Source organism: Exophiala bonariae (genome assembly GCF_035927105.1).
Source record: "Exophiala bonariae strain CCFEE 5792 chromosome Unknown scaffold_11, whole genome shotgun sequence".
Classification (NCBI taxonomy): Eukaryota; Fungi; Ascomycota; class Eurotiomycetes; order Chaetothyriales; family Herpotrichiellaceae; genus Exophiala; species Exophiala bonariae.
In genome coordinates, this window is record NW_027042486.1 from 277,344 (window position 1) to 290,296 (window position 12,953).

Consider the following 12,953-nt stretch of genomic DNA (forward strand, 5'->3'; position numbering starts at 1 on the left):
CCCGATCGCTGACGGCTGACGATCTTTTAGAACCGCCGGACGCTGGCTGTTCTGTCATCTTTAATGCAATCCCCAAGTATATATAACGTTCTCCCCATCAGTACCCCGAATCTTACCCCGTTCGGTAAAGCTCAGAATCCGTGAAAACCCACATCAATACGGCGAGTACTGAGGGAGGCTTCCCACCACCACGGGTGGGACCAGTTCGTCCGTTCACGTGCTTCGTCCGGTACCTACCTTTCAATTGCCGATATGCACAACTCACTTTCCATTCAACTAGGCTTAGTTACTCCGACTTGTGCGATATCGAGATTACTATCGCGTTTCCGATTCCTCGATCGACACTATTAAAATGGGCTCACGGCCTCGCCACCTGCAGGAAAAAGACCTGGTCACAGAGTGTGCACCACTCCTCGAACGAACCCCGTGACAAGTCGGACCGCCCAAAATGACGGCTCCAAGCTACGAGGCAGTCACGAGATTTAAGTATTCATCCGAGGACCCCAAAGACCGGTTTGACGTCCACAATCCAGCGACTGGTGAAGTCATCACGACAATTCAAGGGGGCGGGCCGGCTGAGATCGATCGCGCCGTTCAGGCGGCAGATGAGGCTTTTCACAATGACTGGAGATGGAGATCTGCTTTTGAAAGGTCGCGACTCTTGCTCAAGGCAGCAGAGAAGCTAGAAGCGCATTTCGAGGAGCTCGCCCGCCTTTTGTCGCTTGAGAATGGGAAACCGGTCTCTCAGGCACGCGAAGGTGACGTTTTGTTCGTAATTGGCATATATCGTTACTTTGCAAGTCTCATAGACAAGTTACCCCATGAGGTCTACGATCAAGGCGCGATATATGCAACAGTGCTGCGCGAACCCTACGGTGTCATCGGTGCGATACTTCCGTTCAATTGGCCACCCATACATTTCGGAGGGAAAAGTGCCCCGGCGTTAGCCACGGGCAACACGATTGTCATTAAACCAGGCGACCAGGCCCCGTTGACGGTGATGCGGATGGTCGAAATCGTGTCGGAAGTGCTCCCTCCGGGCGTAATTCAAGCTGTGCCTGCAGCCGGTATCTCTGTGCCACAGGCCTTGGTACAACACCCCAAGGTCAAGAAGATCAGTTTCACCGGGTCCACCAAAGCAGGCGCGGCGGTCAGCAAGCTCGCCGCCGATAAGATCACCCCCTTGACGCTCGAATTGGGTGGTAAGAATGCCATCGTCGTCCTGGAGGACGCAGACGTCGACCTCGCGGTCCGCAATGCAGTGGACGGCGGCTTCTTCAACCAGGGCGAGGCCTGTACGGCTTCCTCTCGGTTACTGGTGCATACTTCACTGCATGACGACTTCGTTGCGAAACTGTCCGCGGCGGTGCAACGACTCAAAGTCGGTGATGGTGCCGATGAGCAGACTCACGTGGGACCCGTCGTGACCAAGGCGCATCAAGCAAGGGTTGAAGATTACATCCGCATCGGCATAGCCGAAGGGGCGACGATAGTGGCACAAGCAGCCCTGCCGACCGATCCACGACTGAAGAATGGCTTCTATGTCCAGCCGACCGTCTTTGCGGGCGTCACGAGAGACATGCGGATTGCCAAGGAGGAAATCTTTGGACCGGTCGTGACGGTCATCAAATTCGAAACCACGGCAGAGGCCATCGAAGTTGCCAACGAGGTCGACTATGGCTTAGTCTGTGCCGTGTATTCGAAAAACCTGACAGAGGCCATGCGGGTCGCCCGCCATGTCGATTCAGGGATGGTGTTTTTGAACAACTACAACAGGATGGCGCTGGGAACGCCCTTTGGTGGCACCAAAGCCAGCGGGTTTGGGCGTGAACATTGCATCGAAACCCTCAAGGATTACACCTGGGCGAAGAACATGCGGTACCCGACAGGTCTCTCCGTGGTCGGTGAATGGTCAAAGGTGGACTCTCTCTTCCTTCCTCAGGTGAATGGAAAATTATGATCACTGAGACAATGGGTTGTAGTGTCGGTCAGGGTGCTGAGATGTTGCACGAGATACCCTGCTCTGCAGAGCTTCCTTCGTAGAGCAAGGCGGGAATCCTAGGTACATAGTTGAATCGTCACTGTTTGGTTCTCTGGTGCGTCAGCCGCCAGTGACCCAGTTTGATATGCCGATGAGAAGATACATGGCAACATGACATGAAGCCAGCCGAGTGTGCCTCGATTATGTCTAGGTTTTCCGACGCCGGGGTCTATGTGCGAAAGTGTGTCACTTCACCACGAATTCTCCGACCATGCGACACGGCATGTATACCGAGTCATGCGCTAGGCATTGGTCAGGGAATTTGTTTCCCTTGATCAGCTCCTAATCCGAGATCGAAATGCGTAGGAAAAAGCTTCTCCACGGCAGTCCGTCCATGTGGTCTACAGCACCGCAATTACCCGGCTGGAGCTAATCTACCTGGGGCGGCGCAGGGGGCCTTTCCGCGCTCACGTGAAAGGAGCACCCCCAAGGGAGAGCCCCTCTGAAGTCTGAACTAACAGGTACCTGACCTCCGCTGTACCTAGTCTCAGTATGGGCATTGGTCTCTCCTCTTCACTACCCAAAACTCCGTTGAAGCTTTGAGTCTTTGATTGCACAGCGAGAACTCTTGTCCGGACGTAACACTACAGTGTCCTCTTAACTCCGCTTGGGCATTGGGTGTTAGCCTTGAAGAAAGCGGGCAAGGGGATTTCAATGTTTCCGTCCAAGACGCTATCGTGGCATTGAAGAGATGCACACCGAGTAAAAGGCCGCCGATGTGCAAGGAAAATCAGAAGCATAAAAGACTGAACGGGAGATCTGTCTTCCAATCCAAGCACAGGAACTGCAAGACTTAATCGAGTAAGAGCCGACAATGACCTCAGAAACACTATTCAAGAACGGCGTCGTTATCGTCCATGCGGCTGACAATACCGCACATGGCGTCAAGTCGGATCTCCTTATCAAAGGCGACAGGATAGTCCAAATAGCGCCTGACATCAACCCATCTGAAGATGTGGAAGTGGTTGACTGTACGGACAAGATCATTGCACCAGGTTTCATCGACACACATCGCCATATGTGGAACACTGCTTTGAGGGGGATGCATGGGAATGACACCCTCACAGATTACCTGGTGAAAGGTGAGGATCCCAGCATTTGGTCTACGATATTCCCAACTCTGATATGACCTACCATAGGGATCCTCCAGGGCGGCTCCTTTGGGCCACGAGACGTCTTCTGGGGCCAACTTGCGAGCTCGATGGAGTGCATAAATTCTGGCACAACGACGGTCGTCGACCATTCACACATGAATTACAGCGAAGAACATCGTACGTCTGTCACGTCCCCGTCCGGCATGTTGGCTCTGCTCTCAGACTAAAAGAAGACTTCCTCCCGCAGCAAAGGCCGCGATCGCCGCCACAGCCACGTCTGGCATTCGGTCCATCTATGGATATTGCTATAATGTCCGTGTTGATTCCTGGTCCCCATTTTCCTTGAACCAGGCTATCATCGCTCCGTCTGCGAACGACTCCCTCAAGGCCCTGGCCGCCGCCGCACCTTTTGGAAATGGCCGGGTGACTTTGGGCATCGCCTTTGACCTGTGGTTCTTGCCTCAAGAAATGCTTCAACCCATGTTTGAAGGTATCAAGAACATGGGGATCAAGCACTTTACCACACACAACAGTGCCTCTCCCCCTGGTGAGTGTGATTGGGCTCCCTCCATAAAAACTACAATACTCTCTGCGTATTTTACAGAGAAAGGTCAATTATAGGAGCTAACATCTTGATCCAGGGACGAAATCCAACATCGAAATCATGCACGAATGCGGAGTCTTGTCGCCAGCGTCACACGTTATCCTTTCCCACGCCAATTACATATCCGCGAGCGACAGCAAACTCGTCAAAGCCAATGGCGCATTCCTCTCATCAACTCCGTCACTAGAACTTCAAGCGGGAATGGGAACACCGGCCTGCTTCGATGCAGATCGAGACGTCCAGTCTTGCTCGGCACTCGGCGTCGATTGCCACAACGTCGCGCTCGCGAGCATTGTCAGCGAGATGCGATGCGCCCTCCTCCACAGCCGGGCCGTGCACAACGACAAATTCATCGCGGCGGGCAAGATGCCCGCGAAGCTGAACCACACGGTCCAGGAAGCCTATGCGCTAGGCACGATTCAGGGTGCCAGGGGAGTGGGTCTGGACAAGGATATCGGGAGTCTCGAGGTTGGTAAGAAAGCCGACATCATTGTGTTCGATGCTCTGAGTCCGTCCATGATTTGCGGAGCCCAATTGGATCCCATCACCGCGATCGTCATGCATTCCACACCAGGAGACATTCTGATGACCTTCGTTGATGGGATTCTGCGAAAGAGGGATGGCAAGGTCCTGCCAGTTCAGGTTACAGCCGAGGACGGCAGATTCGCCGGTCTGGAAGCGTCAACGCTCGCCTGGTCGGACGTGAGCAAGAATCTGTTACAGTCTCAGATCACAGTGCAGGACAAGATTGGCAAGCTCGATCTTGAGGCAGCCAAGACTGATGCTTGTGCCACCTTTGGTTTTGACCCTTCATTGATCGTGGCAAGCTTATAGGTTTAGTACTCTGCATAAGGCTGAATACACTTGCATAGCACACGGAATCTAAGTCTTATTAAATCGAGTTGTTGTCGTATGATCTCTATAATACTCCGACTATGATGTCACGAATAAACACCCTACCACTGGCAGCCTGATCGACCTTATGACGACAATAAAGTCACCCCATCTCTTCGGCTAGAACAGCAATCTATTGCGTACGCCTAGCATAGAAGATTGGTAAGTGTAGCAATAGTCCAAAAGCGTAGGTTCGCGGCTAGATATCTCGTTTGGTACGAATACCATCACGCATCATTCTTCACTATTCTTGACACGGCTTGGGAATCCCCAACTGTATGATTCGTCATTTGTAATCCTGTACGCGCAAGGCTCGACTCTTGATAACGCCGTCCTTCCCCTTTTTGAATAGCTGGACTCGGTTTCACAAACGAGACATTCATAAATCAATCCCGTAGAACCATGACCCAGCCATCCGCAATCGAACTCACTCAGACGTTCCGTCACTCCACGAATCTCTTCGACTTCGAAATTCAATGGACTTCACTCGGTGATGCTTCCCTACCGCCACTGATCTTTATACACGGCACACCCTGGTCGTCGCGGGTGTGGCACAACTACGCGAAGTCACTATCGCAGTATTTCCAAGTCTATTTATTTGACAATCCGGGATTCGGGGTCAGCCCCTTGGGGAAGCCCATTGCCGACAAGAAGGACTCGATGAGCGCCAAGGATCTTCTGGACGCGAATCTGGCACAGCAGTCGCAAGTCTTTGCTGCTCTCTACAAGTCCTGGGAGAAGGACTGGCAAGGCGCCAAGGCACATGTGGTCGCGCATGACCATGCTGGGATCATGAGCCTGAGGGCGCATCTGCTGCACGCCTGTGACTACCGAAGCCTGTGTCTGATTGATGTCGTCGCGGTGGGCCCCTTTGGACATCCACTGTTCAAGCTGGTGGCGGAGAACGAGCATGTCTTCACGGCGCTGACAGGGCCGGTGTTTGAGGGTGTGGTGGAGTCGTACATTCGGGACGCCGCGTTCCGTGCCCTTAACCGGGAGACCATGGACATGCTCAAGAGGCCGTGGATCGAGAATGAAGACGGGAGAAAGGGGTTCGTCCGGCAGATGATGCAGGCGCACAGTCGCAGCACCGACGGCTTGGAAGACAGATACCACGAGGTCGGCTCTAAATTGCCAGTGCTGGTGATCTGGGGCAAGGAGGATACATGGTTACCTATTGAGATCGCAGGGAGGTTAAAAGACAAGCTGCAGGCGAAGAGAGTCGCGGTGATCGAGGATGCTGGCCATTTAATCATGTATGATCAACCGGGAAGGTTGGGAGTGGAGCTCGGATTGTGGTTAGCCAGTTTGGAATAAACTCCATCTTATTCCATTCGATTGTCGACAGAGTGATCCCTAGGCGTACCGGATGATTATTTTGACAAGGTAGACGGACATACGAGGAAACCACGACAATGTTCGGTACATCCATTTGCATCAATTAATGAGATATTTGTGATACTCAATTCCCCAGCATTCCAATGGCCTTGATCCTTCTCTCGTCTTCATCCCACCAACAGTTGTCTCCACGTCCGAGGCCATAATGCTTCCTCATATACTTCTGCATTTCCGGGACGTCACTATGCATCTCTTCAAACTCGTCCACAATTTGCAGCACATCACTTCTGCGCAACAGCTTTGCGGCGCCGAGGAGACCCACGGGGTCTTCGTCCAGCATCGTATCGTGGCGTTTTGCGTATATGATCAAGTTCAAGTGGCAGACCAGGACCACCACCATCGCCGCGACCATCACCCACGCAATCTGGCTCGCAATGAAAAGCCGGTTGGTCGTCCTCGTCAGCTCACCGGTGTCTGCACGGGGCGAGTCGCTTGTTTGCAGCAGGACGTTTTTGACCAAGGCGGCATAGGCAGTGGCGTAAAAGTTCTGCGTGCTGTTGAGCACCGATGTTGCATTCGGCGATGTCTGCCCCGATACCGCCTGGGCAGCTGAGTAGATTGAGAAGCCGACCGAGTCGGAGTTGGTTACGGCTCCCGGATTGAAGAAGGTGTACTGGTGGAGGGCATTTTCAAATGTCGTCTGGATACCAGGATCAATTTGTGTTTGGCTTGTGCCCACGAAAGAAACAATCGACAGGGTGTCACCACCGTTCGTAGACGTCATGGTTAGCGATCCGTTGGTCTGCCAATATGTCGGGATGCACGAAGTGACGCTGAAGTCCGTGAGATGGTTGGCTGACGAGTCCGAATATTGGCCCGCAAACATACCGAACCTTCTTTTATTCGAGTTGGAGCAAAAGTCGTACCATGCTTTGGCGTAAATTGGAGTTCCGGGTGCGATAAGGAATTGTTGCGAGACTGGACAGCCTCGGTCGTCGAAGTTGACTTTGACGATCTTGTCACCAGATGAATCCGAATCTGCCTCCGAGAGCGTGTAATCCGTCGCATCAACACTATTACACTGTAGCACAGCTGAATAGGCCGAGGTGTTGACGGTGATGTTGCCACCGTCAAGGCCCTCTGGCACCGAGAAGCGCTCGAAGGCGTAGGCATCAGTCATCCACACGGGTGGGATACTGTTGTACGCCTGCACCGCCGTAGAAATGTCGATGAAAGGCTGAAGATTCGTCCTTACGTCTATGGCCGACGCGTTGAACTCGGATGTGAAAGTGACCGCGACTTGGCGAGAGGCCTGTGTTGGGCGTCCCACCAGAAGATGGGCGGCAAGCGACTGGAATAGAGTCGAAAGTGAAAAGGCCAAAATGAACCCCACGGCCAAATGACCATGTCGATTTCGAAGGGCGACATACCAATTTTTCCAGCCAGGCAAGGTTTTGTAGTCCAGCATGATGGTTCGAAGAGCTCCTGCTCCTCTTCTTAGCTCAATGTACGGCTGTCTGCTTGCACTGTCGTGGACGACAGCCGTCCAGACCAAGGCGTAGATGGAGAAGAGAAATGACGGCAACGACGTCCATAGGAGACTGTAATTCTTGCCGACATACGTTCCAACATACCCGGTGGTAGTGATGTCTGGTACGTCAACGATACCATTTTTGGCTGTAGAGATCCTATCGAGTACAATAATCGTGACGAGGAAACCCACCTCCACAGCAAAAAGAATGATATTCAGCCAATACGACAATGTAAGAGGGCGCCATTGTCTTGTTCCAGATGTGGTGTAGCGGTAATTCGTTGGTTTATCTTGCTGTTGCAGGTAATTTGAACCATTGATTCTTTCTTCTGTGATAGCATCGCTCATTTTGGGAGCTGGGGAGCCGGTTGTGGTCATTTTGGAACACTTGGCCAAGCAGGCCTGATGCACCGGAGTAGAAATGACGGGAGACCATCAAAAGAAGCCATCAAAGGTTCCAGAGTAGATTTAATAATGTCATATTCGAGCGCGACACTGTCGTCTTGACAATCCAGCCTGACCGTGCCAGAATTTCAGAAAGCATCTAGAGAGAGCCAGGCTCGTGTTTGACATCAAACCCAAGACATATTTGACGCTTAAAGACTCCCTTTTGGCCAGATCTGTCGAGCAGCCAAGTGGGCGCTTTTCAAGAGTCATGATTTCTCGCTAACAAGCTCTTTGGCAAAAGGCTTGTGAATAGCTTGTGTTCTGGGCTGGGCCGGCTTTGTCGTGACTCGCTACAGGGTTCTGGCGTTTGAGGCTGAACCCCTTAGCCGAACCTTACCGTCCCGATTCGGGAGCGCCACAATGTGCGTTGCGGCTCTTCATCATGCGCACCCTCGACTCAGAGTATCTAGAGTCGAGGACGCGTAGGTCTTGTAGGGATAGAGGGGGCGCCACTTTCAAGCCATGGTCTGGCATATTGGCTAGAATCTCATCACGGCAAGCAAGGTTGTCCATGTTGACGTCCAGAGCATTCCCTAATGATGCTCGCTGGTGCCGGATCGGCGAGACCTAGGGTCCCATGCAAGCAGCTGTACCGAGTACATAAACGCGCGACGAAGTGCAGAGAACGAATGTCATCAAACTGAGCACTTCAACCCCCAACCAAGTTTGCTCAATCATGTTAAACGCAAGGCTCCTAATTTGGACGGCAGTTCTCTTTATCTGCTACTCTCACTCTCAATCATCTCAATCACTGACGTCCCTTGATGTGTCCATTTGCAATAATGGCAGCCCACTGACGACATTGTCCGCTTGCAATTGGCTGAACGATCGGCTCAACTACTGTGACGGCCCTCAAGTCGCCACTGGAACAGCCTTTGTATCTTGCTATTGTAACCAGCAAGTGTTGAATGCTTTTTACGAGTTTGTCTCCCACAAGGATCGTGGAAGACATCCGGCTGACAATCTGTTTGCAGTTGTGAAAGTGAATACCGCGAGTGTCTTCTCAACGACGATTTCGACGGAGACGCGCAGAACCTGATTTCGCTTTGGGACAGCGCTTGCGACAACAGGATCACCTTTTCTCCCACCACACCTGTCCTGTCCACATTGACCTCTACATACAATGTTGCTTATTGCACCACCGCAGAGTCCGCTTGTGGAGTAGAAGACGTCGCTCTGTCGAGCTGCTCCGTTAACTATCTGGGAAAAGACGATGCGAAATTCTCGTCGTGCTTCTGTGCCCCGTCATTCCTCTCGGCGCAGTACACCTGCGGCTTTCTAGGCAACGTCTCATGCCAGCAGGTCCCAGCGACGTTGACAAATCTGGTGGGCGCCACGTACTGTTCCGATTTTATGTCGGTTCTTGGGGGAAGCTCAGGCATTGTGAGTGTGCCCAAGTCCAAAGCAAGGGGGAAGTTTGCGTCAAATGTCTGCTAACTGGAGCAGGGGCCTGCGTTGGTGTCTGCCAATAGCACCGCGACCAGCAGTACAAGCCATAGTTCCTCGTATGTGTCGAGCTCTTCTCCAAGTGCCTTCTCCATCACGACGCCGGCGCTACCGGGCTCATCATCAGCTGGCAGTGCCTCTAGTCCCACCTCAGCCAGAAGCTTGGCTCACCGACAGAATTCGGATCTTCTGGTGATGTCGGGAATGAGTGTCTATGCGGCTTTGCTTATAGCGCTGTAGTTAGCTGTTTGATCATTCAGCCCTGTTCCTCGAGAAGCTTGTTGTCTTCCAAGATGAGTTCTGGTTAGTGGCCTACGATTCGAACATATTTAGCACTTCATGCCGCGCGATCGCTTGATCAATAATGTCTGAACTTTCTGAACCTCGCCCCTCGGTGTATCTTTAACAGCCTAAAATGTGAGCAACTGACATGTAAACGTTCGGTCTTGAGTACATCAGTAACCTCCCTGGTTCAGCGTATCCTGAGGGTGAGTGCATGTCGTGGCCGTCCTATCCAGGAAAACCCCGAAGCTCGGCCTCCATACTGCACAGCGGCAACAAAGGTGTGCTATTGCTATCGAAGAGGGATCAGGTCACGAATCTGCGCTCCAAACAGCTGCCAGGGAGCAGGAATGTCTGGCTCATGTGCTCTCACATCTGGGTATGGATAATGAATATCAGGTTGCAGTGGACGTCTCATCGGGGCATGGCGTGGCCAATTAGAATGCTCCATCAGTGCTGAATAGATGAGATGTAGAGCAAGGTATTCAACAGCTTTTGGCTCAAGCCGAAGATGGGAATGATTGTTAGGCAGGTCGGCCATTGTGCTTGTGTGCTCAGACATATCGAGGAGATTGCACATACATCGCAGCTAGGCGTTTGAGAAAGAAAAAACTGCTCGACGGTACTGGGTGCGAGTTGTACAACTGAGACAAGGCTAAGTTGTGATGATTTTGTACTTCAAGAGTCAATGCTATGAACATTACAGACTTCTCATCATGATAAGGCATAGGAATGCAATTCAGAAAGGCAACGCTGATCTCTCGTTCGCAAGCACCTATCGTAAAGTCAGAACGGCATCACTTTCGTCCCGAGTTGGGGGAGTATGTTTAGGGCAGCGTCGTCTATATTTTGGCATCGGAATAACTCCGGCTTCACAGCGTGCGGAGAGAGAAATTTTGTCGGTGCCTCGACTGCGCAGACAGCCCTGTACCATCAAGAGCGGCATCACCCTCTGAACTCATTGAAGTGACATTATCGAGAAGATTCGAATATGGCTCACGTTCTCCTGGACAGCGATGCTTCAGACAGTGAAGGCGGAGGAGCTGATGTTGCCCCCACCGACCTCAAAGTGAACGAGTCTTTTGCCCGACGCTTTGAGTACAACAAGAAACGGGAGGAACTGCAACAACGTATGCACTATACCCTTCGTTTTCAGAGTGAGCTAACATATCAAAGTGGAAGACAAGCTGGGAAATGCATCTCGAAAACGCAAAAGAGCAGGCCAGGAACCCGCCTTTGAGAGTTCTTCGGATGAATCCACCAGCGAGTCCGAAGATGAAGGGGTGTTGGCTACAGAGACGCTTGACTCGGAGATCATGGCCACCATAAATGCAATCCGCTCCAAAGATCCACGTGTTTATGATGTGAACTCCAAATTCTACAATGACACCGCAGAGGTCGATCGGAGTCAAACGAAGCCGGCCAAAGAAAAGCCAATGCGCCTGCAAGACTACCACCGACAGAACCTCCTTAGCGGTGTAACAGAAGAAGCCGACTCGGAGTCAACGCCGTTGACATACAACCAAGAGCAAGAACAATTGAAGAAATCAATAGTTGGTGAAATACATGCGGCAGCCAATGCCTCGGATGACGACGAGGAGGAGTCCGACAATGTGGAGGGAGACTTCTTGGTCGCGAAACCTCGCCAGAAAGGGCCGAAGCCTGAAGTTGCCCTGGACGTGGACAATGCAGAAAAAGACCCCGAAACCTTCCTCTCGAATTTCATGGTGTCCAGAGCCTGGGCTGCACCCACACAAGGCACTCTACAACCCTTCGAATCAGACGACGACGAGGAAGAACGCAGAGCAGATGAATTCGAAGAAGCCTACAATATGAGATTTGAGGACCCTGCAAAATCCAACGAGAAGCTACGATCACATGCAAGAGACATGGCTGCAAAGTACTCGGTGCGAAGGGAGGAGCTGAACCCCAGACAGAAAAAGAGAGAGGCTGAGAGGGAGAGAAAAGAGCTGGAGAAGCAACAACGAAAAGAAGACAAGGCTCGGCTGAGGAAACTCAAGATTGAGGAGCTCGAAGAAAAGGTCCGGACCATCAAGAAAGCGGCCGGCATTCGTACCGTGGATATTCTCCCAGAGGACTGGTCCCGATTCGTCGATGAAGATTGGGACGACAAACAGTGGGAAGAAGAGATGCAGCGAAGATTCGGTGACGACTACTACGCCGAAAAGGACATCGAGAGTGACGCGGAATCGGGGGAATCAAAGCACAAGGTCCGGAAACCCAAGTTTGCCGATGACATCGACATCAAAGATATTGTACCCGACTTTGATGCGGAGGAAGATGTGGGGTTGAATCTGTCCAACGAAGAAGAGCCGGTATCGAAACGGAAGAAGGCCAAAAAGGCAAAGGAGGAGAAGAAACAGGATGCTAAGAAGGAGCGGAGGATCATCGAACGATTGGTCGACGACCAACTACAGCTCGAACTGAACAATTCTATCCCCAGCAACTCCAAGTCGGCAGGATTCCGATATCGAGAGACATCGCCAAAAGATTTTGGGTTGAGCTCGAGAGATATTCTATTGGCCAGCGACAAACAACTCAATGAATTTGCAGGACTGAAGAAACTCGCTTCCTTCCGAGATGCAGAGAAGAAACGCAAAGACCTCAAGCATCTCGGAAAGAAAGCGAGGCTGAGAAAATGGCGCATGGAGACATTTGGGAATGAGGAAGGTGTACAGGCCAGTGATTTGATCCCGGTCGAGGATACCAAGGAGGCAGGTGACCAGGCGGACGAGGACGGTGGAGTGGACATCAGAACTGGAGGGAGTAGGAAGAAGCGGAGAAGGAAGGGCAAGAAGCAGAACACCGATGTCTCTGCAGAGGCATGAGAAATACGATTTTACGTCGGTCCATGAAATGACTCCTGGATATCTGGGGATGCAGGGGTCTGATGAGCACGTGCTCAACTGATGATGAGCCCCAAGTCGAAGATACAGCCTTGCACAGTGGCGCGTGTTCTAGAGTTTCCATCCTCCAGGTTGGTGTCTATAACCCTTAATGGCTAAGTAACCGGCACCTCCTGGTGGGAGGGTAGATGGTGTCGACAGCCAGTCCGAGTCAGGGACAAGACACTACGCGTGGAGACGACGACTCAATTAACTTTTTCTGAATGAAACCAAATACATTCTATACTCGGAAGTGGGATCATAGCCGCCTCCCCTTCTAGAATAATGAATGACATGGACTGTTGAGACAGACTGCCCAACTAGAAGTGAGGCAATTGTGAGGATTGGGCGGAATAATCCCAGAGATTTG

The 12,953-nt window shown here is 51.9% G+C and overlaps 5 protein-coding genes across 5 annotated transcripts; 4 read left to right on the forward strand and 1 right to left on the reverse strand.

Annotated features, from left to right (window-relative positions):
* Window positions 1-448: 448 nt before the first annotated feature.
* Window positions 449-1,960, forward strand: LTR84_001751 (uncharacterized protein; the record flags this gene model as incomplete). The annotated part of the gene is made up of 1 exon (XM_064845369.1): window positions 449-1,960. One exon carries the CDS (start codon window positions 449-451, stop codon window positions 1,958-1,960), a length of 1,512 nt encoding a protein of 503 aa, XP_064706914.1.
* Window positions 1,961-2,855: 895 nt separating this feature from the next.
* LTR84_001752 (uncharacterized protein) lies at window positions 2,856-4,573 on the forward strand (the record flags this gene model as incomplete). The annotated part of the gene is made up of 4 exons (XM_064845370.1): window positions 2,856-3,123; window positions 3,181-3,312; window positions 3,383-3,682; window positions 3,777-4,573. The coding sequence occupies 4 exons, from the start codon at window positions 2,856-2,858 to the stop codon at window positions 4,571-4,573; spliced, it is 1,497 nt and encodes a 498-aa protein (XP_064706915.1).
* Window positions 4,574-5,035: 462 nt separating this feature from the next.
* On the forward strand, window positions 5,036-5,950 carry LTR84_001753 (uncharacterized protein; the record flags this gene model as incomplete). Its single annotated transcript, XM_064845371.1, has 1 exon — window positions 5,036-5,950. One exon carries the CDS (start codon window positions 5,036-5,038, stop codon window positions 5,948-5,950), a length of 915 nt encoding a protein of 304 aa, XP_064706916.1.
* Window positions 5,951-6,095: 145 nt separating this feature from the next.
* On the reverse strand, window positions 6,096-7,880 carry LTR84_001754 (uncharacterized protein; the record flags this gene model as incomplete). Its single annotated transcript, XM_064845372.1, has 1 exon — window positions 6,096-7,880. One exon carries the CDS (start codon window positions 7,878-7,880, stop codon window positions 6,096-6,098), a length of 1,785 nt encoding a protein of 594 aa, XP_064706917.1.
* A 2,788-nt stretch (window positions 7,881-10,668) lies between these two features.
* Window positions 10,669-12,526, forward strand: LTR84_001755 (uncharacterized protein; the record flags this gene model as incomplete). The annotated part of the gene is made up of 2 exons (XM_064845373.1): window positions 10,669-10,807; window positions 10,854-12,526. The coding sequence occupies 2 exons, from the start codon at window positions 10,669-10,671 to the stop codon at window positions 12,524-12,526; spliced, it is 1,812 nt and encodes a 603-aa protein (XP_064706918.1).
* Window positions 12,527-12,953: the final 427 nt, after the last annotated feature.